The following is a 27,435-nucleotide window of genomic DNA, read 5'->3' as shown; positions in this document are numbered from 1 at the left end:
ATTCTGCCTCGCTCTCTGCCCCCCACACTGCCCTTAAGGCGGTGATCTACTTTACGCTCTCTTAATACTCTGTTCTGTATGTCCTTGTCACATAGAGCCTTTGTCTGTTTCCCAGTGAAAGATATTTGAGGACATGAACCATATTGAACCTGTCAGCCAGGGTAACCTGATGATTAGAAAGCAAGGTGCTGCTTAATTAATAAAGGAGTTAGGAGGTAGATTCAAACATTTAGGGTAAGATGCAAATTCCAGAGCAATTGACAGATGGAGAATTATGCCATGTAAATTGTGTGGGCCACTTCTGAAGAATCAAAATGAAGAAATGAAGAGAGCTAGCAGGGTCCATCAGCTCAGACATTCTGGAGCAGCGGCCACTGTCCTCAGTGTTGCCCTGAAGGCTCTGGAAGATGAGAGGAACAGACCAGCGTGGACAGCAGCACTGAGTGAGGTCAGTCTGTCTGAAGTTCCCTCTTCATTGCTCACTTTGTCACTTGTCCCCTCCCAGCCATGCCCCCTCAGATCATCCAGTTTCCCGAAGACCAAAAGGTGCGCGCGGGAGAGTCTGTGGAGCTGTTTGGTAAAGTGGCAGGCACCCAGCCCATCACCTGTACTTGGATGAAGTTCCGAAAGCAGGTCAGTGATGGAGGGGAACAGCCCTCCCAACCCCTGGGTGGGAAGGGATGAAAAATGCCGTCTCACAGAGGCCACATGGCTCTTGATCGATTGGGGCCTTAGAAATGGGAGGGTCCCCTCCCCCACCTGTCACCACCCACCAAATCTGAGTTCTTAGTGATCATTTCTTATGAGTCTGCCATTAATACTTGCTTTACTGATAGTTTGTGTATAGAGAAAAGTATGAAGGAAAAAATAAAAACCACCCATGCCCCCCATCTGATTTTGATATTTTAGTCCAGAATTCTACTCAGAGTCAGAAAAATTGAACCAGTGACCAAAAGGACCTCTCAGACTCTGTAGATTTCTGTGATTCTGTGCCAGCCCACTGAACCCTATCAGTGGCAACAGCTTAAACTTACCATGTGCTGAATAGATAAAAGTGAATCTGAGTATTTGGATAGATAAATTGGACATTAAATAGAACTTTGGCTTACTGGTCCAGAAATATACCATTTAAAAGAATGGTCCTATGAAAGAAATGTTTGAATTTCTGAACAACCAGCTTTTATAGGGAGATGGGGAACCCACCTGTTCCACTGAACCCGTATTGGTAGTGTGTGCCCATGTATATCATCAGCAGAGGCCCCAAAACATGGCTGGCACTGAATCAGGAAATTTGGAGAGGATGTGAAGGTTTCTTTTGAGTTCTCTGGTGCTCTATTTCCAAACCACTCAGACTGTCCTAAGGCCCAGAGGTGGGAGGCTAGTTAACCAGGAAGGAATGGAGGGTTGGTGTGAAAAGATGAAGCATCATCCCAAAGGATGCTGGCTCTATGCTATATCTGGGCTAGCGTCATCTGAAGTAAGATGGAATCCCTCCCTTTTCAGAGACATTTGGACAGGTCCCCATTCTGTCCAAAAGAACTTTCTATAGTGATGGATATGTTCTATTTCCATTGTCCAATATGGTAGCCACCACTATATGTGGCTGTTGAGCACTTGAAGTGTGACTAGTGCCACTGAGGAACTGAATTTTAAATTGTAATTAATTAAAAATTATGATAACAGCTTTCTTTATAACAATAGCCATAAAATTCATACACCATAAAATTCGCCCTTTTGAAGTGTCCAGTTCAGTGGTTTTCAGTATATTCACAAGTTGTGCAACCATAACAATGATCTAATTCTGGAACATTTCCATCACCCTCAAAAGAAACCCTGGACCCATTAGCAGCCATTCCTCCCTTCCCTCTAGGTCCTGGCAACCACTAACTTACTTTCTGTCTCTATGGATTTGCCTTTTCTGGGCATTTCATATCAGTGGGATCATACAGTATATATTCTTTTATATCTGGCTTTTTTTTTTTACTTAGCATAATGTTTTCTGGGCTTATTCACATTAAAGTATAAATCAGTACTTCATTCTTTTTATGGCTGAATAATATTCTATTGTCTGGATATGCCACATTTTGTGTATCTGTTCATCGTTTGATGGACATTTGGGCTGTTTCCACTTAATTAAAATTTAAGTATCCACATGTGGCTAGTGGCTACAGTATTAGACAGGACAGAAGAGGTCAGAACACCTTTGTAGGTGGTCTTTGTAGGTAACTTTGCTCAGATGTGTTCTCCTGCCATCCCTCCCAAAGCCATGGTGATACAGGACACTCCTTAAGTCTGGTCTGGAGCAGGAAGCGCAGACATGGTTGGTCTGCCAGACCCTGCTCGGCACCCTCCCTGCTCACCCCAGATCTGAACCACCTCAGGGACACTTGGCTTTGGATGCGGGAGAGGAGGGGCCTTAAGGGGAAGCCGAGAGTTCAGATGAGACAGAGCCCCATACTGCTTGTCCAGTGACATTCTCTAGTGGTAGGGAGTGGAGGTCAGAGCCCTCTTCCTTTCTTGGCCCAAGTCTCTAGCACCTGCCCCACTCTCTGCCCCCAGATCCAGGAGAGCGAGCACATCAAGGTGGAGAACAGCGAGAATGGCAGCAGGCTCACCATCCTGGCCGCACGCCAGGAACACTGTGGCTGCTACACTCTGCTGGTGGAGAACAAGCTGGGCAGCAGACAGGCCCAGGTCAACCTCACTGTTGTGGGTGAGTCTGGGGACAGGGTGGCCTGGAGGTCAGAGGACAGGAAAGGCAGAGGCCCCCAGCAGGATGGTGAGCCTCAGGCCCTCACCTCCCCAGGACCTGCTCCTTCGGCACCCTGCCCACAGCTTCCCATGCTCCCACGTTCCCTGTTCCTGCTCTCACACACTTGCTGTGCTTCATACTCCTGGGGAAGCCCAGACCCACACACACATGCTGCAGCATTTTCCTGTTGCCACGAATCTCCTCCTGGCTTCTCCCTCTCTAGCCTTTGCAAATCTTGAGCCACTCTGCTCCAGACCCACCTCTAGCACCCTTGCTCCCTCTCCTCTGGTCCACTGCCTTTATGCTCCCCAGCTATTCAGTCTCCTTGTAGATCCTCAGCCTCAATCACTATTGCCTTCCACTGCGCTGCTCCTGCACCTGATTTGGGGGCACTTCGGGAAGATAACAACCCACAGACTCAGTGCTGGACTCGGCTGGGGTCCAGGTGGAGGCGTCAGTAGGCTCAGTGTCCTCCCCCACTCTCTATGATAGCTTGTCACCCTGTGGGGCCCCGCCTCCAGCTGCTCTGAGAAACAGGAGGCATCAGGCATGATCTTGTATCACTTCATGCCCCACGCCTACGGGTGTCTCCATATCTGTGCCCCTTCTTTTTTGTCTTCACCTTCTCCTCTACTTCTGTAAATGTTGCCAGGGCTCTCTCATCCCAGCCAAACACTGCAATATCCTGGCTCGCTCTGGCCGCCCTACCATCTCTCTCTTGCTCTCTTTACAGCCTCGCCCTCTGAAAGGGGCCAGTCTCTGCTCTGATTCTGCTTCTTTGCCTCCCTGCAGCCTCCCTTCACCCCCATTAATCTTCTGGGACCACCCTTCTGAAGTCACTGACTTCCCGATCCTAAATCCACTCATTTTTCTCGCCTTCTGCATCCCAGTATGGAGTTGAGTCTGTCTCCAGACTGATTTTCAAGTTCACTTTTTCCTTTCCATCCCAATCACTGTTTTTCATGTCCTGGTGAACTTCTTCCTGAAATATCAAAATACCTTCCTAACTGGTCTTGCATTGTGGGTTGTGCTCAGCAACTTGACCCCTGACATGGCAGGTGCTCAGGACAATGAAGCAACAGCAGATGAAGGAGTGAGCAGGTGGGTAGCAGGCTGTGTCCCTGTGCATTTGTGGGCTTTCAGATACCATGCGTGTGAAGGACTTTGGCCTGACAGTTTCTGATCTGATCCTCTTTTTCTCTTTCTTTCTTTTTTTTTTTTTTTTTTTGCTTCTTTTGATCAGGATTTTTTTTTTTTTTAATGTTCATTTATTGTTGAGAGAGAGCGTGAGTAGGGGAGGTTCGCGGGGGTTGAGCAGAGGATCCCTAGCATCCCTGATGCGGGGCTTGAACCCACAAACCGTGAGAGCATGACCTGAACTGAAGTCACATACTCCACTGACAGAGCCACCCGGGCGCACCTAGATGAGGAGTTTTAAATCTGGGAAGGCCAAGTGTACTAAAGGCACAGGGAACAGGTTTCTCAGCCATAAATGACAGGACACACCTTTTTCTCACTCTTTCTCTTCGGTGACACCAGATATTTGTTTCAGGAATTTTCCCCCAGGAGTCAAGAACCTTTGGGGGTTTGGGGGACTGATGCTAATGATCCAGTTTGCTTATCCTTTTAGACCTGTACCCCCAGTATTGATTTGGCCCCACGCCCCAGCTGTCAGCAAGCATTGGTTTCCAGTTTTCCTCTTATCTGGGGAACCTGGGGGTCAGCTCCTTTGAACTGCTTTTCTGTGACCAGTGCCCCTGCCCCCACTCTGGCTGGCTCTGCAGTGCCACACGCTCCCTTCCCCCCAGCACCACCACGCAGCTGCAGTTCTGGCCTTTTATGGTTTCGTTTCTCATTCTCCCGGGCCGGCCAGTGCTGACAGGGCCGTTGGCGTGGCTGCCCGCCAGCTGGCAGGAGCAGCAAGTTAAATGCCGTCCTGGGAGGGGAATGGAATGGAGGGGAACGGGCTTTCTGTCTGCCTCCCCCTCGCAGAGCTAAGAATAGAATTGCCCAATAAAAGGAGCACTCGCATTGATGGATCCAGCAAAGCAACATTCATTCAGAGCTCATGGATTTAGAATTAGTCAAAGTAAACCTGGATTAGGCCCAGATTTACCTGCGTGTCTCTAGGGACATCTGTGTATTATCTGATCAAGGCTTATTAAGTAGATGTCAAATATAAATGAGATGAAACAGGAATCATTCAGCCTACTCAGGGCAGTTTCAAGCACTTTGGAGGCATCCATTTGCGGGCCAGCTAAATCAGGCCTATTGAACACAACTGCTACTTGTTAGCAGTAAACTTCTGCAGGTCCCTTAAAATGCCATTTGCTTTTCATATAGTCTATGACTCCTTTTTTTTTAAATTTTTTTCAATGTTTATTTATTTTTGAGAGAGTGGGCAGGGGGGAAAAGGCAGAGAGAGAGGGAGACACCGAATCCGAAGCAGGCTCCAGGCTCTGAGCTGTCAGCACAGAGCTCAACGCTGGGCTCGAACTCACAAACTACGAGATCATGACCTGAGCCCAAGTTGGATTCTTAACCGTCTGAGCCACCCAGGCGCCCCATGACTCCTATTTTTAAAATGATAATAAAAAGTAGCCTTACCCTCAGGTAGTTTCAATGAGTGATGTTTAACTAATGGAAAGGTTTATATTTTAAAAGGCAGCACCGGAGTGTGTGGAGCTGGGAGGGACTGTGCAGACATCTGCCCCTCCAGCTCTACCTCAGGGGGGTGAGAGAGGGGCCCCCGAGAGAGCCCCTAACCCAGATGCATTCCTTCCTGTAACTTGTCCGGCCTGAGAAAAACATCACTTCGCCTATCTTTAAAGGAGAAAAACAAAGTAGAGAGAGTCTCCAAATACCCGGTAATCCCCCAAAACTACCAGAGCTTGGAACTTGCAAGGTTTTTAAAGACAGGAGATTTCCCTTTGTAATGCTTGGCATGGGTTTAAGCAAGATGCTTCTTGATCATATGCTGCCTGATGGCCTGTAGAATAACAGGCCCCTGGAACAAGGGTCTGGAGATTTTTTTGGAGTCTCCTTTTGGCTCTGCCACCGGCTAGCTGGGTATTCTGGGTAAGCAAAGTACCTTGGCCTTCAAGGGCTGGATGATCCAGGTCGATGCCTCTGAGGGGTCACATCCCCTGCCCTTGTCTATAAGCTGCAGGCGGCTGCTGAGGTGCAGTGAAGGGAGGTCCAGGTGGGGTTAGGCCACAGAGCACCTTCAGACACACAGGTGCACGGAGACTGCCAGGGCAGCTGCTCCCTTGAGAAGTAGTGGAGAGGAGATCCTCTATCTTCCCAGGACTGAACAGAAAATCCTGAAGCTGGGGCCATCTGAGATTCTTCCCTTAGACTCAGCATTTCCCATTCTGTTAGTCAAGTCTCCAGGGAGCCATGGGAGAATTCCAAGGCGGCGTAGAGCTTAGGGTTCTAGACACTGAGCCCGCCTTGCCTTTACCAGGCCATGCCCAGGGTCCCCCTCCCAACCCGAGTGTGTCTGTGTGCTTAGTGTGGAAGGGAGGCTCACGGGCATTCTGTTCTGAGGACGTCCCTCTTGTCCCAAGCGTTTTCCTCCCTGGCTAGTCCAGCCTCTGTGTGAGGCTGTCAGTTGGAAAGAACAGAGGGCATCAGGCACAGCCCATGGCCCTAAGGGCAGGCGTGAGGGTGGGCGCTTCCATTCTCCGACCACTTCAGACTTGTGAGTCTTTTCTGAACCCCTCAATTTGGAATCAGATTCCTGGAAAGCATTGAAGTTTCACTTGGAATTAAAGCTCCCCCCACCAATTTCCCATCTTCTCTTGTGCTGCAGGAGGTGAATGTATATCATTTGTCCATTTTTCTCATCCTTTCAGCCAAGAAACGTCTGGAACAGGGTAGGGTACAAATAGTACCTCTTCTGCGATACCCATTTCTCAACATTTTCTTTCCTTAACCAAAGCAGAAGGGAGAAAAATCAGTCAGTGGAGTGTGTCTGCATTTGTTGTATAAACCTACATGGCTCGAAACGTGTCCAATCAGATGTTTTACAGGCAGGTTTCTTTGGGGGAAGCAGTGAGTCTGTCTTTCATCCCTCTTTGGGCTTTTTTACTTCCTTCACTGGGTCTTGAGAGGACTTGAACCACTTGCCTGTACAAGAGTTTAAAGTAATAAACATCTTAGCCAACACCAGAAATATTTCTAAAAAGGCCAATACATCTTTCAGAACAAATGGTTTTTCTAAGAGAACACTTTAAACAACCAGTGAAAGCGGCTCCATCACAGGAGGCCTCCAGAGGGACTGCCAACGGTGGAAAGTAGCCCTGTCACAATCCGAGTCCTTCCAGGCGAGGTCCAGGCTGGGGTTGCAAGGCAGTGAATGGCTTCCAGGCCATGGAAGCTGTGGGGCCTGGGAGCGGCGGGGGGGGGGGGGGGGGGGGGGGGGGTGAGAATGTACATGTATGTGTGTGGATGTGTATACACACACACATACACACGTCAACAGGTTTTTTTCTTCGCTCTATGCATAGAGTCATTTGCATAAATTCTCTTTGGCCTTCCTGCCTTGCTGAAGGGAGGGAGAGTAGGAGTCAAGGACTTTACCTGGGTTTGCTTACTTGCTGTTTACAAAACCCCTAAAAGGTAGATACATATTAGCACCATCTTCCAAATAAAAAAGACCAACTAGGAGTTTGGAAACTTGGAAGTTAAGGAATTCGCTTGAGTTTACATAGCTTGTAAAATCACATAGCATGACAAGCATGGTTTTAATTGCTAGTTTGGGGAACTCTACACCTCAAACTGCCTTGAGCAAGGTGGGGGGTGGAGGTTACTGAATACTCCTATCTGTAGCTAAATCAACCACCTGTAAAAACTAAGTCTGAAAAATAGAATTTTGTTCAGATGAGCAACTGACAAGATCAGCAAAACTCGAGAACCCCATCAAAATATTGGCTACCGTGATTTGCCTTGAAGCTGGCAGCATTACTGGTCTGAATGGGAAGGCAGCCAGCCGAAGGGGCCGCTGCTAGCTTGTGTCCTCTGCTCTTTTCCCAGCCCGCAGTCAGGGATGGTTGTGATTTGCTACTGCGGTTTGGTTTTGAAATTCTTTACCTCATTTCATACTGGCCCTATGAGGATACAAGAGGTAGGGTGCAAGTAACTTTTTATGGATTATAAAATTAGAAATAAACTCCTACAATAATGGTAGTGATGGCTCTTCAAGCCAGCCACTTTTCCAGGAACTCCTCGCAACAACCTTGTGATCCAAGTGCTATTATTATCTACGTTGCTTACAGATAAGGAAACTGAGGCACAGAGAACTGAACAAGTAGTGAATGTAGACAGGGCTGTGGTCAAACCCAGATCCGTCTGACTTCAGAGCTTACTGTGCTATACTGTCTGTCAGGGGGGCAGATGTTTCCCAAGTCCCAGAGAAAGTGGAGACTGACCCTAGTTATGTCGCAGGCCACTGGCCTAGGGCCTGACGGAGACACACACACACTCTGAATTCTCTCTCAAAACATATTTTTGATGGGAAGCAGTCCACGCCTTCTGGGCAGCTTCCTAGATCTGTTTACTCAAAGAAATATGTTTATGACTGAGGCAGAGTACAGGAAATCATGACTTGTAGACTGGAAAACTAGCCAAAAAAGGAGGGTTATTTTTCCAGCAAGTAGGTTTTCATGTGGCTTTTCGTGTAGGTGTGTTTTTACATAGGTGTGATTGTGTAGATGAGGTCAGGAAAGCCAGGACCAGGGCTGGCAGCTGGGTATCTACAGGCTTCTCCCCCAAGACAAAGCTAATTCAGGAATGTTCTTTCTGTGCAGTTCTTCTCCCCCCACCCCGCCCCGTAATCCTGAAGGCTTGTGTGATGTTGTGCTTCTCTGTCCCCAGACAAGCCAGACCCCCCGGCCGGTACACCGTGCGCCTCTGACATCCGGAGCTCCTCGTTGACCCTGTCCTGGTATGGCTCCTCATATGATGGGGGCAGTGCCGTGCAGTCCTACAGCGTCGAAATCTGGGACTCAGTGGACAAAACGTGGAAGGAACTAGCCACATGCCGCAGCACCTCTTTTAACGTCCAGGACCTGCTGCCAGACCGAGAGTATAAGTTCCGTGTGCGTGCAGTCAACGTGTACGGAACCAGTGAGCCGAGCCAGGAGTCTGAACTCACAGCAGTGGGAGAGAAACCAGAGGGTAGGCTATCTTCCGCTTTATCACTGGCTTGAAGTAAGTTTGTGTGACTTACCTTGTGCCTGTAGAAACCTGTACTGAGAGGGGTACTGAGAACTGAAAGACATCAATGATGGCTGGCAGAGTCTTTGGGGATCTTGATTTCCAGGGTTGTGATGCTGATCCATCCTTTAGAAGTACCTTTGACCTTCAAAACACATTGAACCAGCAGTTTTGGTACACTGCCACCAGGGGGTAATAGTGTGTTAATCAGGAGCAAAGACCTGGAAGGTGGGAGTTCAGATGGGCCTGAAGTTTCAGCTTCCCCCTGCACCCGCCTCCCTCCTTCTCTTGCACTGTCTACTCAGTGCCAGGTTCTAGGGACACAAAGACAAATTAGACAAGAGGCTTAAAATCTTAACTAGGAGCACAGCTGTGTAGACAGTAGCTATAATGAGAGGGGATACATGAGATTATAGTGATGTAAACAAAGGAGACACAGCAGAAAGCATGATTGAGTTTGCCATGCAGGTTGAATAAGGCTTCCTAGAAGAGTTGACACATATGCTGAGTCTTGGAAAAAGGAACGGGCTTCCAAAAGGCAGGGAAATAGGGAGAGGCATTCCTCCCAGAGAAAGCAGCATGTCCAAAGGTGCAAAGTGATGGAAATGCATGGCATTTTGAGGAGCTTGTGTGTGGCCAGGGCATATGCTGTGCAAGACAGAACAGAAGAAGGCAACCCTGAAGGGGCAGTTCAGGTGAAATTGAGAAGTTGATCAAAGATTCCAGGCAGGGGATTGATATGATCACATCTGGTTTTATTTATTTATTTATTTTTTTAAGTTTGAGAGAGAGAGAGTGCGCATGCGCAGGGGAGGGGCAGAGAGAGAGGAGAGAGAGAATCCCAAGCAGAATGCATGCTGTCAGTGCAGAGCCCAACGTGGGGCTCAACCTCACAAACTGCAAGATCGTGACCTGAGCCAAAGTCAAAGGTCAGACACTTAACCAACTGAGCCACCCAGGCGCCCCACATCTGTTTTTTCAGAAAGAGAATTAGAGAAAGAGTAGAGTTTTGCTACTCAAAGTATGGTTTGGACCAGAGTCTTGGGATCCTGGGATTTGCTGGAAATGCAGACCCTTCGCCCCTCCATTCCTCTGGTCCCTTCTGAACCTTCATTTCAACATGATCCACCCCCATGGATTCAGATGTGTGTGACAGTTTGGGAAGTACCCAAGTGGAAGTGGGGGGGTGACATTGGAGTCAGCGAGCTACCAGTTGGGCTTCTGTGGTGCATTCCAGGTGAGGGATAGGTAAGGGCATGAACTAAACCCTCAACAGGTAGAACTGACTATTCTCAATGACTTTTTGGGTAGAATTGAAGGAAAAATGAGAAGAGTTCAGGATGACTTCCAGTTCCTGGCTTGGGTAACTGAATACAAATTTAAGAGGCATTTATTATCATAGTTCTTGGTGGCTAACATATATCAAGCACTTGCTATATGCTAACAGCATATATAGCATATATGCTATATGCTAACAGTGTGTTGAGCACTTTACATGCATCATTTTATGCATCTAACTCACTGAAGTAGATAGTTACTACCCCCGTTTTACAGATAGGAGAAATGAGGTTTACAGGGATGAAGCAACTTGCCCAAGATCCCAAAGCATGTAATGTAAATGGTAAGCTGTCTGACCTGAAGCCTGTAGTACTTTGGTTAAACTGAAGGAGGAGGTCAGGCTGCCTCCCAGGGACTTAGACGTTAGGCAGCCGGGAGTCCTGGAGAAGATGCAAGTTCTGGTCTCAGTCCCGTGCAGATGAGGTGTCTGAGGGATATCCAGGCGTCTTCAGACTACTGACTGGCTGAATCTAGAGCTCAGGAGAAGGGTTTATGCCAGAACTACAGATTTGGGGGTTTCGCTATATATATTTAATTGATTATTGAAGCCATGGGCTCAATGAAGTCACTGAGAGTGGTAGAGAAAGTCAATGCGGATACTGAGATGAAGAATCCTGCAAGGCCAGAAGGAAGGATGAGGCAGAGAGAAGCAGAAGCTGGAGCCGCGTTGAAGAAACACAGATTGCAGAGAGGGCTCCATGAACAGCAGCAGTGCTAAATACAGAAAGAGATGAGGACTCAGGGATTTATCCCTTTGATCTTTGAGAGGAAAGTCCAAAGCGTTTCCACAGGGTGGAAAATGGTTGCCCTGGGGTTAAGGAATAAGTGGGAGAAGAGAGGCCAGGACTGTGGAATATTATTTCAGAAAGTTCAATGGGAAAAGAAGAAAAGAGTGCCATGAGTTTAAGGTGGAGAAGAGGTGGGGGGCAGGGAGGAGGGTGGAGGGACACCAAGGGAAAGGGCACTGGGAGAGGGAGAGCTTAAGGGTGTGAGGCTTAGAGAAGAGGGGAGAGTGAAGGACAGCGAGCTGGACAGGGCCAGTCTGAAGTCCCCACGTGATCAGAGGCATCACGAATATGGAACTGCCATTATAGTTTGATGCCCCTCTTTAGTGAAAATATTAGATATAAAATAGACATGAACTCTTTACTTTTATATTATTATTTTTTTAATGTTTTATTTATTTTTTGAGAGAGAGAGAGAGAGAGAGAACGAGCGGGGAAGGGGCAGAGAGAGAGGGAGACACAGAATCCACGAAACAGCCTCCAGGCTCTGAGCTGTCAGCACAGAGCCCAACGTGGGGCTCGAACCCATGAACCACGAGATCATGACCTGAGCTGAAGTTGGACACTCAACCGACTGAGCCACCCAGGTGCCCCATTTTACTTTCATATTAAAAGAGGGCTCCAAAAAGAAATTTGGAGGATGCCAGTGGAAAACACTCCAAATTTACAAGTTTGCCAGTGCAGCCCTATCTTGGGGGCCTTTACCCCTGAGCTCTGGGACATGGGAGCCACAGGGGCATGGATCCTGGCCCCCAGGATGGCCCTGCTGAGCCTCCGGGCAGCTGTCCTGGGGCTCCTGCCCACTAGCTGCTCACAAATGTCTGCTGAGGGAAGCGGGGTAACAAAACTGCCATCTGCCGCCCTTTGACCTTCTTTGTGGGGAGCAGGCAGGTTAGCGTAGGGGTGCCAGGACAGGCATTCAGTTTTATGTTTGTAGCATATTGCTTTGTTCGAGAACACTCCCTACCTCTTGAAAAGTGACAAGGGAAGAGACAGCATTGCAGTGAGATGTTCCCTAGATGGAAAGGAAAGTGTCCAGGGCCCCTATGGCAGACACCAGGAGAAATGGAAGAATCCCCGATGAAGCCCATGCAGAGGACAGAGGCCCTCAGAGCTGCAAGGTGTGGCTCCCAGGAGGCCAGGACAGCAGCTCCCAGGCCTGTAGGGAGAGTGTGTGGGGACAAGGGCGAGGACCACCAGGCTCTGGGCAGGTGGCCTTTCCCTTCTTCCCCTACAGCCAGCCAAATCCCACTGTGGTCCTCAGTTCTCCCCCTAGGGCCCCTCCTGGCTGAGAGCAGACAAAAGGAAATGCAAAAATAGCCTGCAAGCCAGAGGAGGGGTCCAGGCCACCCAGGGCTTCCAGACTGAATGCTGCTCCCACCTCTCAGGGCCAGCTGGATGGCTGGGGTGGGGGGGGGGGATGGGGGGGCGGAGGACAGAACAGTTGCCAAGCATTAGGCCTGAGGGGCAGAGGGTGGAGGGGGTGGGAGGGTGGGGTGTAGGGATGTTCCGAGTGAAGACCTCTGTGCACTGGTCAGATGCTTTTAGTTATAACCTGGGTAGGTCATCTCTGTCCACCTTAAAAGGGAAATGACTCTCAGAGAAGTGTGGTGTGTGTGCACACATGTGTGTGCGTGTAGAGGAGGGATGGGAAAGGTGGTCATGGCAGCTCCTCTCTAGGGAGCCTGTGGGGTACGGTGGTCATCATAACGGCAGGGCTACTGAACCCTCCCTTCACTAAGTGCAGCTTATGTGGGCTCTTGCCTTCCCCACTGCCACCAGTACTCCTCCTGCCTCTGCCTTAGCAGCCTGGGTTTTCTGCTTCATCCTGACCTCTCCATTCCATCCCTGCTAAGCGCCTGACCCTCACGCTACATTCACTCACACAGTGCTCTGCACTCCTCTGCACGCCTCCTGTGTTCTGGCACTATTCCAGGTGGTACAGGACAAAGCACAGGTGTCCCCACCCAGCTTCAGTGGCCTTCTTAATCAGAGCCGCCCCTCAGACTAGAATCCCCAACCCAGCCAGCTCCCCTCCCTGTCTCCCCAAACCTGGGTAAGCAGAAGCACTGCCCCCAAGACAGCATTCTCTCCCATCCCAGCCAGGCCTTCATCTCTGCCCCACCCTATCTATCCATACTGTAAGTCTTAAATCCACTCTGTCCTTGCTCCTGATCCTAATTTGTTCTAGAATATATAGTTGTTAGCAAAACAGCTGTGAGAAAGGCTTCTTGCAGAGTTGGGGCTTCCTTGCAAGCCTGAGGGCAATTAGAGATGTAGAGCCCCTGAGGGCCAGAGATGAGCCAAATAGCGCTGCTCACCCGGTCGGGGCTATAGACGCCTCTCTGGGGCTGGGGTGCCCTCTAGTGCGCACCAGATGTGTGACGGCCCTCAGCCATGGACAGCTCAGTCCAAGGGACTCCCTAGAGGCCTGCCACATGAGGGTCCCCAGTGCTCATCTGGTCTTGTCTCAGACACTACTCCAGGGAAATGAGACTCATCTATTTGCAGAAATATCTCAGAACCATCTTCCAAATAGTTCTTGTGCTTAGCTCTTGGATCTCATAGCTCTTTCTGAATAGTTTCTAAATGTCTTGTTGAAGTTCCTCCAGCCGCAGCTCCTTCTGTGGTGGAGAGATGGAAACCAAGTGGCTCACCTCTGCTGTTACTACAGACCTTTGTAACTGAACTTGGCTAATTGAACCGTGGCCTTTCCCCACCTCCTATCCTGCCCCTCTCCTTGTGGCCGCTTCCCCCTCCAAGCAGAATTGAGGCAGAGTGAGAAGGAAAAGGAAGAAGGGAAATATCTCAGCCAGGAGTCTTGGCCTGTTTCAAACAGAGGAAGATTTGTGTGGTAGCAGTGAGCCAGGAAATAAGGTCGTGAATTCCCTGAGAATGGCCTAGGTCCCCACAACCATAGCATCAGGAGAACATTCTGCATCTTAATTGCCAAGGGAAAATAAGGCAGAGGTGAAGGGCAGGTGTGGTGTTTGTGGTGCGAGCAAGAAAGCCAGCTGTGTAATCTCTAACTGGTGTCTGAGACACTGGGAGAGGCCAGTTCTAGAACTGCATGCCCTCTCCAGGGCCATCTGGAAGATGCCCCTGGTGCCAGGCCATTGGAAAGCCCCTTATGGGCTCACAGCACGGCTGATGCTCCTTCACTAGGGAAGTACAGACAGCTCCTCCTAAAGATGCCAGGCCAGGGAAGTCTGCCTTCTCCTTCCTCTCTCATCCTGCTGTCCATTGCACACCCCGGTGAGTGGCATGGGAACAGGTGAAGCCACTCTCTCAGACAGGAGCACCATGGACCAGTACGCTGGGCCTCCCTGACAGTAAATGTTGTTATCATTGTTAGTATTTTATCTCCAAGGCCCAGCCAGTGACAGCATCCTTCGTCATTGACTTGAACCCCTTGCTTCCCTTACAGCCCTGTCTGAAGTGCCATTGTTGAACTGACCTAAACGTCTGTTAAACCTATTTGTTATCCTTATGGTACATCTCGAGATGTGAGTTCCATATGCCTACTGCCTTCCTCCTATGTGAGGCATAACACTAAATTGTTCTCTCCAGTTATAGTACTTATTAGTTGGTGAAAATCTATAACCTTAATCTTACCCTTGGCCATTGTGATTTTTTTTAAATCATAGCTGCTACAGACATTTTTCCCTAACCAGAGAGGCCTAACCATTTCTGACCATCTTCACACGGCAGATCTTTCAGTGGCTTTCCATACCTCTCCAGCCCCAGGGCGACTTCCTAAGTGCTGAAAGCCCTGGTTCCAGGAGCAGATGGCCCCAGGCTCTGCTGAGAGCAGAGGAATAATACCTGCTTGTGGCCAGTGCATTCCCTGCACCCCGATCCAGACCCCTGACCCGTGACAGCATTCTGTTGGCCAGAGCAGTAAGTTGAGGGACGGGGCTCCCACACTTGGGTTCTCACTAGATGCCCTGGGGCTTGTGCGCCCCAGAAGGCTGAATGATTCCATTCTCTCTGAAATGTGACTCCATCATGCCTTCCAGGTGTTGTTCCCAGATGTGTTCTGATCATCTATGAACTGACATGGTCATTCTCCACTCTCAAATATGCAAGTTAGAAGACTTGGCCAGTGAGACTCCTGTCCTGGCGCTATCTGTGAAACCCCACAACGGATCTGAGGGTTCCCATCTATCTTATTACTAAATGTTTCCAGGGCATTTTCCTTCCTGCGACAGACTATTCTTCTCTGTCTCACTTCTGTTTAGTTGTTTAAAGCTAAGCTTCATCAACAGCATTGTAAGGACCCTAAACACATCACAGCTCCTGGGGGATTCACCCACATGCTGTCCCCTGTCACACACTCTGTCCCCCCAAGTCTTACTCTCTCTCTCTCACACACACACACACATACACACCCACACACACATACTTGCACTGATAAAATCTCTGTCCTCCTTCTGCAACTTTTCTTAGGTCTTTGTTCTGTCTCAGGAAACCAACATTGGCTCCCTCTGCCAGTGGACCACAGCCCACATCATGACTGAGGAGCATAAAGCATGTCACAGAACATGGCATCCAGAGCTAGCCAAGGACCCTAGAAATCACCTATAAGTACAACTCCCTTCTTTTACAGATGAGGACACTGGGGCCCAGAAAGGGAAAGGTACTTGGCCAAGGTCAAGAAGCCATAGTGGCCTGATAGGGACAAACCTATGCCAAAGGAACGCCTGCAGCTCTGAAGTGGATGTGTTTGGTGGGCACCTGCCTGTCCCCTCACGCCCCCTCCCCACCCTGCCATTCGCGTCTGATACATCCATATGAGCAGCCAGTATGTGCTGCTTATGTCCCTTCTCGCCCTACCTCTTAACACCTGCTGGTTTCACTGTGTGACCTCACCCACCTCCCTGTTGTGTTCCAGCATTTCCTTTAAGACCCAACTCGAGGGCTCCTTCTTCCCAGAATAATTGCTCTGACTTTATAATTGCCTCATTTCATGTCAACTTCCTACATATGTATATGTATATTTGTACTTTGATATCATGTGCTTGATTATAGAACACTTGTAATGGATATTTCTAGGATATGTGGTTTCGCCTCCCCACTAAATTGTGAGCCCCAAGAAAGGAGAGATCATGCCTTCTGTGTATTTTGGTTGTATGCCCACAATACCTGGCAAGATACCTGGTCCAGGGCTGGAATCCCATGTACCATTAACCATCAAATGGATAAATAGATTTGACACTAGGAGCAATTTATGTTGCTGACTTTCAAGCGAGAGCAGAAAGGGGCTGTCACAGTCATGCGTGGGTTCTGAAAGTTGGAGCCTGGAAGCTCTGTGAAGAAGGCTGTGTCCAGGGGACCACGAGGTCACAGAGGAAGGGATGGAAGCAAGAGCCGGGGGGGAAGCTGCTCGGTGGGGTGAGGAAGCCAGGGCCTTCTGGTGTGTCCATGTGTCCATGGCCCGGCTGCAGAGCAGACTGACCCACCGCCTAGCCGTGCCCACAGCTCTGGGCTTGGTGGTCTTGGGCCTGGGAAGGCTGAGGCGTGATGAAGGCCCCAGCATGTTTCACTCTCAGTGCGTCTTCAGTACTAATCACTGTGTCCTCTGTGTCTCTCCCCATCTCCTTCCACCCCCAGAGCCAAAGGACGAAGTGGAGGTGTCAGATGATGGTGAGTGCTGGCCACCTGTCCTCAGGTAGACTCGAGGCGGGGAGGGGGGCGAGCGAGGAATCGGATGGCTCACACTCACCCCGCCCCACCCTGCAGATGAGAAGGAACCTGAGGTCGACTACCGGACGGTGATTGTCAATACTGAACACAAAGTGTCTGACTTCTACGACATCGAAGAGAGACTAGGCTCGTAAGTGGTGCAGGAAGTGCCTTTGGGGCCCCCAGAATGGGGGTGGCGCAGATCCCATCATTAAATTCCGTGCCTTGTCTTCCCATCTTTTCCTGGGTTCTGCCAGCTTCCCACGCTGAGGCCCCCTGCAGAAGCAGGAGGTGCTGACCTGGGTCAGCACCCCAAGAGGGCAACCTCAGCCAGGGCGCTCTTAGGAGCTTCTTGTGCAACCGACTCAACTCCATGAGAGGCTTGAGCAAGCCCTGCCTTTCCTGTGCGTTACTCCAACCAGGCTGATAAGGTGACTGGGTCTGGGTCAGACTGTCCGAGGCTACCTTCCATGTCATCTGCAGGAGTCAGTCAAGCCTGACCAGTCTCACTGTTCAGCAACCGTAGCTTTAATGCATCCATAAAATGCACACCGCTGAAAGGCACAGCTGCTCACTCTATGAATCTGGCCCACACTATTAGCTCTGGCTCTCCCCTGGAGTGTGGAGACCCCAACCCTGAGCCCTCGTCACAGCCACACCGTCCCCTCCAGCAGCAGCACCCAGGGCCGACTGTCTCCTGCTAACTATCCCTATAGGAGCAGGATGGAAGAAAAGGGTTCGGGGCTCAGGTTTGATTTCTAGCAAGTTCCTGGGGAAGAAAGGAGTGACACCAGCCTCAACAGTTCTGCACAAGGAGCCCGCTCTGTCGGGAGGAGCTGTGTCAGAGGAATACCTCACTCTCCTCCCCTGCAGTGGACGGCAGGGGCCTTCCTGGGCCGTGTCCAGGGGACCAGTGCTGAGCAGTGGAGCAGGAGGAAAGCAGCCACTCGGAAGTTCTCTGTAGTTGGGGAGGACTGTCTCCACCCAACTTCATGGGTCTGTCTTCGGGGAAGGGGAGAGAAGCCCACCAGCCAGGGTGGAAGCCTCAGCCCAAGGAAGTGATGGCCCTGAAAGAACAGCAAATCTGGGCAGTGTTTGGGCAGGGATGCGGGGCCAGGCACAGGCTGGGGTGACAGGTGAGGGAGAGGAGGTTTGTCTGTGTTAGAGGAGCCCTTCATGATCCAGAGCAGGGACCGGCAGACTTTTCTATAAAGGGCCAGATAATGGGTAGCTTAGGTTTTGTGGGCCATATGCTCTCTGTCGCAGCTACCACTCTGCCACTGAAGCACAAAAGTGGCCGTAGACAGTGTGCGCACCAATGGGTGTGGCTGCATCCCAATAAAATTTTATTTCTAAAAAGAGGTGGGCTAGATTTGTCCCACAGGCCACCATTTGTCAGCCCCAATTTAGTGGAAAGCTTGGCTAAATTTGCCTTTCCTCTCCTCCTCCTTTCATTTCCAGTGGGAAATTTGGACAGGTCTTTCGACTTGTAGAAAAGAAAACTGGAAAAATCTGGGCAGGGAAATTCTTCAAGGCATATTCAGCAAAAGAGAAAGAGAATATCCGGCAGGAGATCAGCATTATGAACTGCCTCCACCACCCCAAGCTGGTCCAGTGTGTGGATGCCTTTGAAGAAAAGGCCAACATCGTCATGGTCCTGGAAATGTGAGTGGTTTGCTGGGGGCCCCTTGTGTGTGCCCACACCCAAACCCCTCTGCCTGGAAATGGAGAGCCCTGCAGGCGGGCTTATGACATGAAGGACACTCCCCAGCCCACGTGGCCGGGTGTCGCCCACTCAGAACAGCCGATCTGTGCTCACCTGTGGCCCTAACCCATGACCAGCAGCCCACAGCAACCCTGTTCACTGCCATAACAAATTGGCGGATCTCTGAGGACCCCTGCCCCCTTTTCACCCTCACCTCCCTGTGAAAGGGCCAAGGTTACCTGTAGGCTCCTTTCGTTCAGGGACATTCTCACCTAGAGGTAGCTTTGGAGTGGAAGGGGAGGGACACAGCCACTTCCTGAATGGCCTTCAAAAGAAGAGGGGCCCAGGGCTGGGGGCTCAGGATGCGGGAGCGTAACCCTTGCTCCTGTCCTCCTCCTGTGCCCTGCATGCCCCCATACATGCCTGCTTGTGTTCTCCACTGCTCCCTCAGCAGAGAGTAGTGCTTCCTGGGCTGAGTTGTACATGGGCGGAGGCATGTATCACATGACCTCCCGCCAAGGCTTCCTGGGATCCATGGTTCCTCTAGTCCCCATCCTCCACTTGTCTCACCTCTGAGCCACTGACCATGTGTGTGCACACACCCACACACAGGTGCACATGCACACACACACACACACACACACACACACAAATGCACATATTGTTCTCAGTAAGCCAGGTGTCCTCTGCAGAGGTGTCTGTGTTTTTCAGAGTTTCCTTTCCTTTTTCTTTTTAAGTTTATTTATTTATTTTAGATAGAGAGCAAGAATGAGCAGGTGAGGGGCAGAGAGAGAGGGAGAGAGAGAGAATCCCAAGCAGTCTCCTCACTGCCAGCACGGAGCCCTATAAGGGGCTTGAACTCACAAACTGTGAGATCATAATCTAGCTGAAGTCAAGAGTCAGATGCTTAACCGACTGAGCCACCCAGGCGCCCCTCCTTTCCTTTATTTTTTTAATCAGAATTTGTTAATGTTATACAATCACATTAAAAAAAATGTGAGAAAATACACAATGGAGAGTTCGTTCCAACCCCTGTCCCCCATAGCCCCCACCACTGCCACCAGTAACCATTTTTATTTATTTTATTGTTTGTATCCTTCCAAAGTTTCTTTATGAAAATATAACCATATATTTTTTAAAAATAGTTCCCACCTTTTCACACAAAGCTAACTCATATCCACTATCCTGTGTCTTGCTTCTTTTCATTCAACAATTCACCTTGGTATGAACTGCTGTGAACATACCAGTAGCTGATAGGCCTCCTCGTTCACCCTGCCCATGGAATTTCCTTCCATGCATAAACCACAGTTTACTCGAGCAGTCTTCTTTTGAAAGGCGGTTTCACAGTTTCCAGGCCTTTGCTTTTACAAATAAGCAGCGTTTGTAGCCTTGTACTTGCATCTTCTCACTCCTATGTACGTCTGTAGGGTGAATTCCTGGAAGTGTGGGTGTGCTAGATCAAAGGGCATGTACATCTGAAATCTTTAGAGCTATTGTGAAATAGCCTTCAGCATCCTTGAATTGCTCATCTTGAGCGTCAGGACTCTCTGTCCTTTGGAGGGGGCTCTACCAACACCTTCCTTCCCAGGAAGGGTGAGGCCAGTGAGGCCTCCCCAGGCTTGAGGTGTGACCTTCTCCCCTCTCTCTGTGATGGCTTCGGTGTGTTTCCTTTCGGTTTATGTACATTTGGAAAAGCTATAGTGGGTTAAAAGCACAGAGTCCAAAGTGAGTCCGATAAATCTCCCATCAATCCAACTCTGCCTCTTACCTGTTGTGTGGCCTTGAATAAGTAACTCAGCTTTGCCTATCCTTAGTGTTATTATCTGTACACAGAGGATATAAGCTGCTTTATGAATGATGTGGGGATTAAATGAAATAATGTATGTCAGGCATTGTGCTGTATAATTGGGACTTAATAGTATGATACATTGATTTTTCCTGTGTCATGGTCTTTTTTATTTTTTCACTTAAAATTATTTTGTGAGCATTTGACATACAATTAGGTGTTGTGGAACAAACCCTACAATTCAGGAGAGCTGGAGTCTGGTCCTGTTACTGCCAAGCTGTGATTTTCTAATTATTAAGTCCTTCCAGCATCTAAACTTCAGCAATTCTGTGGAACTGTAAACGATCCAAAGAAAAGCTGCATTTGTGTCTTAGAATTTGTATCTTACAATAGGTTTTCAGCCCCCGTCTAAGCTTACCTCCCCACTTCCAGGCAAGAGTAGCCCATGTCTGTGGCCTCACCGATCACAGCCTTACAATAGCCCTGTGGGCTGCAACGTTTCACATTTATTCTAGAACAAGTTGCTGGGTCCAGGCAGTGTGGGCATGCGTGGACATGCGGAGAAATGTCTTATGTTTAGATGTTAAGCCTTGGGCAAGTTTGTGCGAGGGTGCGGGAGTGGGGTAGGAGGCAGCCAAGCCTGGGAGAGGCCGGGCAGCAGCACCAGTGGGCAGAATACCATACTTAGCGTGGAAATGTGAGTTGGCAAGCTGGATGGAAAATGTTGAGAGAAAACGTAAGAAGGCCTCGGCTGGCCTGGCTTTCATCCCTCTTCCCCACGTCTCTCCCAGGGGCAGGAGCAATCTGACACGCACAGATGCCAGATGATTCTTCTGCACTTGGGGTAAAGAGCTTGCCCCTTGATAGGAGCTCAACCAAAGAAGTGGGAGCACATTCACACTCGGTCTGTACTTCTCTTCCAGCTTAAACAGACTCAGCCATGAGAGGGCAAAGGCTAGCTTGCAGAGGGTACCATTTGCTATTCTCCTTGTTTGATGGAGAAACTGAGATAAAGAGAAGGATAATGCCTGGTGATGTAGAAAAGTGAAAATATATTCCAGGGGCCTCTCTGTCGGTTCAGCTGCCTCAGACACAGTGAGAAATCAGAAGTAATGTGTGCCTTCAGCCTTTCTGACCTCTGATCACAGGACAAGCCCCCACCTTTATAGCAGTGTTGCCCAGACATGGAGATTCCCTCAGGCTCCTGGCCTGAAATCTGGGCTTGTCCTTTGGGTGTGCTCGGGACATTCCAAGGGGCAGTGGGACCCTCAGCAGTGAAGCAGAAGTGCAATTTAGACCAAGTCATCCGCCGCCCACCTCACTTTTGTGCTACCATTGGCAAAATTTAGCAAAGAATATTCAGCAAGGAGTAGAGGGTCTGGGTATGGAGTTTGGAGTCCCCTGAAACACCATACCTTCTGGCTGCCAATGGGGGCTGGCCAAGGTCTACAGTTTGGGGAATGAATTTGATCCCTTGGGATTAGGTAGCCTTGGTAGTAGGTATTCACTCACTGGCTCACTGGCTCACTGTCCGTTTACTAAGCGCACATTCCCTCTGGCCCAGCCTTGGCCCTTGGCATCATCTCTGTGGGTGGCAGCTTCTTTCCACCCTAACCTTCAGTGTTTTGAAGAGAAACCTACACAGAACCATTAATCCTATTTATGTTATCCCTTCCATCCTAGAAAATGGACCACGGAACAGTTTTCAAAATACATTAAGTACATTTGAATAGGTTTGGACCTATTTGAACTTACATTGAATAGGTTACCTCTAGAAATGCAGTAGTAATTACCTCCGTGGCTCAGATTTCCACTACACATTGCCTCAGACATTCCCAAAGGCACTGAAAATAATGGTTGCTTGCTTTTCCAGAATATTTTAAATTTAAAAGCACACATTTTGGGGCACCTTGTCGGTGCCAGATATGGCCAGGTGTAAATAAAGGTCTAGAGATGAGCCAGACCTTTTCCACACATACTTGCAAACAAGCATAAGCTAAGGCAGACTTCATACAAAAAGCTCAGAGACAAGACTGTGGAAAACCCAGGGAGGGAAAGATCATTTCAAATGGGGAAATCAGGAGTGCTTTCTCAAAGGAATTTCTTGGTGAATTGAATTTCAGCTGCCATCCCAAGGGCAACTATTGGGTAAGCTGGAAGCCAGTATTTCCCAAGCTTGTGTCATCATAAGAATTATCTGGCTAACATCTGGATCCTCCCAAGATTTTCTAAATCAGAATCTACAGGGGAAGATCTTGGGAGTCTGTATTTTCTTTTTCTTTTTTTTTTTTTTTAATTTTTTTTTCAACGTTTTTATTTATTTTTGGGACAGAGAGAGACAGAGCATGAATGGGGGAAGGGCAGAGAGAGAGGGAGACACAGAATCGGAAACAGGCTCCAGGCTCTGAGCCATCAGCCCAGAGCCCGACGCGGGGCTCGAACTCCCGGACCGCGAGATCGTGACCTGGCTGAAGTCGGACGCTTAACCGACTGCGCCACCCAGGCGCCCCATGGAGTCTGTATTTTCAATAAGGGTCCCAACTGGTTTGGGCGGGGGGGGGGGGGGGGGGGGGGTGAGGTAATTAACATTATTGAGCACTTACTATGTGCCAGGCACTCTGCTAAGCACTTTACCTGTATTAATCCACTCAGTCTTCACAGCAACCCTGTGAGGTGGTGCTATTTTTATGTGCATCTTCCAGATGAGGACATTGAGGAACGGAGACAGTAAGGCTCCCAAGAGACCTGGGAATGTAGATTAGAATTTGACTTGGAGCCTTGGTAGAGAGCAATAGAAATGGAAGGCTTTGGTACACAGGCGCCACCTGCTGGCCACCCAGGGACCTCCTGCTCTGTTGGTTCTGGAGTGTCAGTTCTAGCGTCCCCAGTGGCCACTGGCTCAGCCCTCCCAGGAAGTGTTGGTGTTGGAGGCGGTGGTGTGCTAGGCCCCACGCTGCATCCCTGTCTGTCCCTCCAGCAGGGGTCAGTGACAAGATCCACCTGACTCACTACAGGTTGTCAAATGGTAATTAATATGCGCTGAGCTCCTACTGTGTGTCAGGAATGATGCTTTGCAGAAGTTCCTTCATTCCTAACAATTTTATGAGGTAGGGACAGGTAAGGAAACCAGGACTCAGAAAGGTTAAGTAATGTGCCCAAAGTCACACAGCTTATAAAAGGCAGGGACAGGATCCACACTCAGCTCTTTCCCTTCTTCATGATGGCTCCCCTTAGAAGAGGAAATGTCCCTTCCCCCTCCCCTGCAAAAAAGAAGAGGGAAGTCCCTTGGAAGAGGACAGGCCCAGAAGGAAGCCTACTCAGCTGTGTTCAGCTGGTGGACCTATAGGCCATTGCAGAACAGCTTACTGATGTCTGGATGCTATAAAATTCACTGGGGAGATGCTTTAAACTTTCTGAGCAGCAAGGAAGGAAGGTGGGTCAGAGGGCTGGGACAGGGGAACAGAAAGGACCCATGCAACTCAGGAGACAAGGCCATGCCTTTGCCCTGAAGGGCGATGTGCTGGCTGGCTATAGCCTCTGGGCCAGTCCTTAGCAGAAGATGCCCACTGTGAGCTCCAGAAACACCACAGTCAGGATCCAAAGTCTATCCAGACAGGAGGGTATACTATACTTCCAGCCTGGGCAAGGGAACAGGTGTAACAGTTTTACCTGGAGGAAGTAACTGGAACTATAGGCCTGGCCAGAGGAGGCCAACTGATCACAACTGTGAGTGTAATGGGTAACAGCCAGTGAATTTTAGAAAATGTGCCAAGCCTCCTTATTATTGCAGATACTTTTCTGATCCTGGCTATGCAAAACAGATGCTTATGGGTGCCGTGAGTATTTTAAGCTTCAGCTCTTGTAAGAGCGATTCCTTACACACCTGTCGTCATTACACACCCTGGCTGCTGGTTACCCTTTGTGTCGAGGAGATGATGTCTAGATCTCTCAGTTCATGACCACCTCTGAAACTGCCCAGCCCAGATGCTCCCCTGAATCCCCCAGCAGCTCAGTGGGCACAAACAAGGTCCCCCGAGCAGGGAAACCAGGAGGTCCAGGGCTTCCTCACACAATGGAAACTGGGACCAACATAACAAGGCAGGGGACTGGAACTCAGGAAGCTGCAGAAATGCCAGGCCCCTCTTAACCTAGGTTTTCCTGCCAGTCCCCCTACCTTCCTCCCCACCCCATTCCCAGCCTGCTCTTGGCCAGACCCCCTGCCAGACCTGGGCCCCGCAATCCTGTGATCTGACCATCCCTTTTGCTCCCGCAGTGTGTCGGGGGGTGAGCTGTTCGAGCGCATCATTGACGAGGACTTTGAGCTGACGGAGCGGGAATGCATCCAGTACATGAGGCAGATATCGGAGGGGGTGGAGTACATCCACAAGCAGGGCATCGTCCACCTGGACCTCAAGCCTGAGAACATCATGTGTGTCAATAAGACTGGCACCAGAATCAAGCTCATCGACTTTGGTCTGGCCAGAAAGCTGGGTAAGGCCATCCGCCCGTCCTGTTGTCACCCACATGCAGTGGCAGTAGCCGTTTGTGTTCCACACACTGGGCACGAGAGGGAATGCACTGTGTTGGAGTTGAAATCGGAGACCGTGGCGGCTGCTGAGGCTCAGATCCTGCCCCTGTCACTAAATAGACTTGACTGAGAGTCTTAAATTCCTTATCTGTAAAATGGGATAAGAGCCATACCCACCTCATAGAGCTATTAGGGGGTCAAGTGAGTTAATATAGGTTAGGTGATGCAAGCAGTGCCTTGCACATAGTGAGCACTGTGTAGGTGTTAGCTCTTCGTTATTGTTGTGGCTGTTGTCATGGTCCCCTCTTGTAGCTTCCACTCTGGCGCAGCAGCACCTCATTTTGGCAATGGCGCCTGTTCCCATTTGCATCCTACCCTACGGTTTCCAGAGCACTTTCTCATACTTGCATTTGGTTCTCACAGCAACCCTGTGAGAGAAGCAGGGCAGATTTTGAACCCTGGTTTATAGACTAGGAAACTGTAGCTTTGCCCAGCAGGTTCCACCTGGACCGGCCAGGAGAGGTGCTGGGGCTGGAACAAGGACCCCAGACCTAGTTTGGGGTTCTCTGAGGCCTCTCTGCTATTCCTGCCTTGGGAAGGTGGGTGGATGGGAGAAGGTGGTAGGGACCTTCGTACCCAGCCCTGAAGCCATTTCGGTCCATAACCAGCTGCCTCATACCCTGCCCACATTCTCCCTGCCCGTGTAGCTGTTCAATGTCTCAGCAACAGCCTCCCCCTCTACCTCCTGACCACTTCCCTGTCAACAGGAACCTGAGAGCTGGCACAGACTGGCCTTTCACCACCCTGAGGGGAGCGAGTGCCAGGGTGCCCTGTTACAGAGAGGATACTGAGGGAGCCAGGTTCTGCCAGGCTGTGACTTGCATGGGAATCAGTGCCAATGCTGGGTACACGAGCCTGCTCTGCTCCACCTGCTGAGGGGGCAACAGCTGGTGTACAGGGCCTGCCTTCAGGCAGGAAGCATTCCTAATTTGAATGAATAGGGCACCACTGGCCTCAGGAGCTGGCAGTCAGAGCCCAAGGGACACAATGTGCAGGCTCCCTTGGTGAGAGACGTGGGGATAGTCGTGTCTACCATGGCCTTGAGAACTGGGACGAGCTAAAATGAGTCAGGAAGGGTTCAGCTGGGAGCTGAAGCAGAGCTTTCAATCTGAAGGCCATTAAATGGTTTGTCTTAGAATATTTGCTATGGGCTCTGTCGTGAACAAGGCCAGGTGTGGCCCACAGGCCAGAGGTGTGCCACCCACCCCTTTGTTGATAGATCCCCCAGGAGATGGTATTTATGTGCATCCTACTGGGCATCTCTGGTCCTTTGAGGGGGACCAAGGGGTTAAGGTCTTTCCTGGCTATCCTCCCGTCAGCTCTGGGGGGAGATAGGACGCTATGGGTTGAAAGGTGGGGGGGGAGGCAGGAGGGTGTGGCTCAGAGTGGGACCACCTGGCTTTAGGTCCTGACTGCCATGTGAAAAGTGCTAAATCACGCATCTTCCCTGGTTATCCTATTCTTCCTCAGGAACATGAGGGTCATACCTCCCTCAGGGCTGTCGAGAGTATTAAATAGGAAAGTCCTTATAAAACAGGGAGCAGGGTACATAGGACTTAGTGAATGTGAGAGATTATTGCCAAGCACAAGGCACAGTCCCTTCTTCAGGGAACTCATGGAAGAGACAGACACATGGAAATTCACTTGGGGGCAGGGACGAATAGGCCTCCTCTCCCCATCCCACCCCGGTGAGTGTGCAGTTTGTCAGTTTCACTGGTACATTGATGCCTCTGTTTACAAAGAGGCTGAGTGTCTCTCTCCCAGAAAGCAGCTGAGGGCCAGGCCTTGTCTGTGTCCCTCCCATGCACACAGATAGCATTTACTTACCACTGGTTGGCTCCTGAATGTTCTGGCAGTTGATCCCTCTCCATCCTGGTTACAGAGAATGCAGGATCTCTGAAGGTCCTCTTTGGCACCCCAGAGTTTGTGGCACCTGAAGTGATCAACTATGAGCCCATCGGCTATGCCACGGACATGTGGAGCATCGGCGTCATCTGCTACATCCTGTGAGTCTCAGGGCACGTCGGGGAGGGCCCCCAGGGTGCCCTGACATGAAGGGGCCAGGATGGGTCATGGTGGGTAGCCCACCCCAGAGTTAGGAGGGCGGCAGCTCCTATTCCCCTCCCACCAGCCTGCCCGACTCCTGTTTTTCCGAGGAAGTCAGCAGCCCACATCGCACTTCTATAGAAGTGGCTAGCTCTGACACTGAGACCCCATTCTGGGCCCTTGACTGTCCCTAATGCTGGCCAGGCTGGGGCCTTTGGCCAAGAGGATGGAATGTGACTGGTGTAATTTACCCTCACTTGTGTATGTGGGTCCATGGAGGCAGGGAGCCCGGGTGCACATCTCCTGTGGGTGTCATCATTATCTTCAGAAGATAGCACCCCATCTTCATGGCAGGGGGACCCCAACTGCAAGCCTCATCCATGAGCCTATTGTATGGGCCAATTAATAAGCACTTTTGATGGTAGAGCCTTAAGTGGGGTCAACAGACAACAGAAAGCCACACAGAAATTAGAACTGGGAAATCAGGTAGAAAATATGAGGCCATTTCAGTTAACAATGCTGGAGAAAAAG

At 50.0% G+C, this 27,435-nt stretch overlaps 1 protein-coding gene across 8 annotated transcripts in view; it reads left to right on the top strand.

The window, feature by feature from the left end:
• MYLK (myosin light chain kinase) overlaps positions 1–27,435 on the top strand; it is a 276,342-nt gene that overhangs the window by 224,773 nt on the left and 24,134 nt on the right. For all 8 annotated transcript variants that reach the window (XM_053220952.1, XM_027061019.2, XM_053220953.1 and 5 more), the window contains 8 exons: positions 506–633; positions 2,560–2,713; positions 8,630–8,932; positions 16,708–16,740; positions 16,837–16,930; positions 18,241–18,444; positions 24,544–24,761; positions 26,741–26,864. In XM_053220952.1, the coding sequence (XP_053076927.1) occupies positions 506–633; positions 2,560–2,713; positions 8,630–8,932; positions 16,708–16,740; positions 16,837–16,930; positions 18,241–18,444; positions 24,544–24,761; positions 26,741–26,864 (1,258 nt within the window). The remainder of the gene's footprint in view (positions 1–505; positions 634–2,559; positions 2,714–8,629; positions 8,933–16,707; positions 16,741–16,836; positions 16,931–18,240; positions 18,445–24,543; positions 24,762–26,740; positions 26,865–27,435) is intronic.

This window comes from Acinonyx jubatus, chromosome C2, assembly GCF_027475565.1.
Source record: "Acinonyx jubatus isolate Ajub_Pintada_27869175 chromosome C2, VMU_Ajub_asm_v1.0, whole genome shotgun sequence".
In the NCBI taxonomy this organism is placed as follows: domain Eukaryota; kingdom Metazoa; phylum Chordata; class Mammalia; order Carnivora; family Felidae; genus Acinonyx; species Acinonyx jubatus.
The sequence above is the reverse complement of the archived record's forward strand: the minus strand, read 5'-3'. Positions and strand labels throughout refer to the sequence as shown.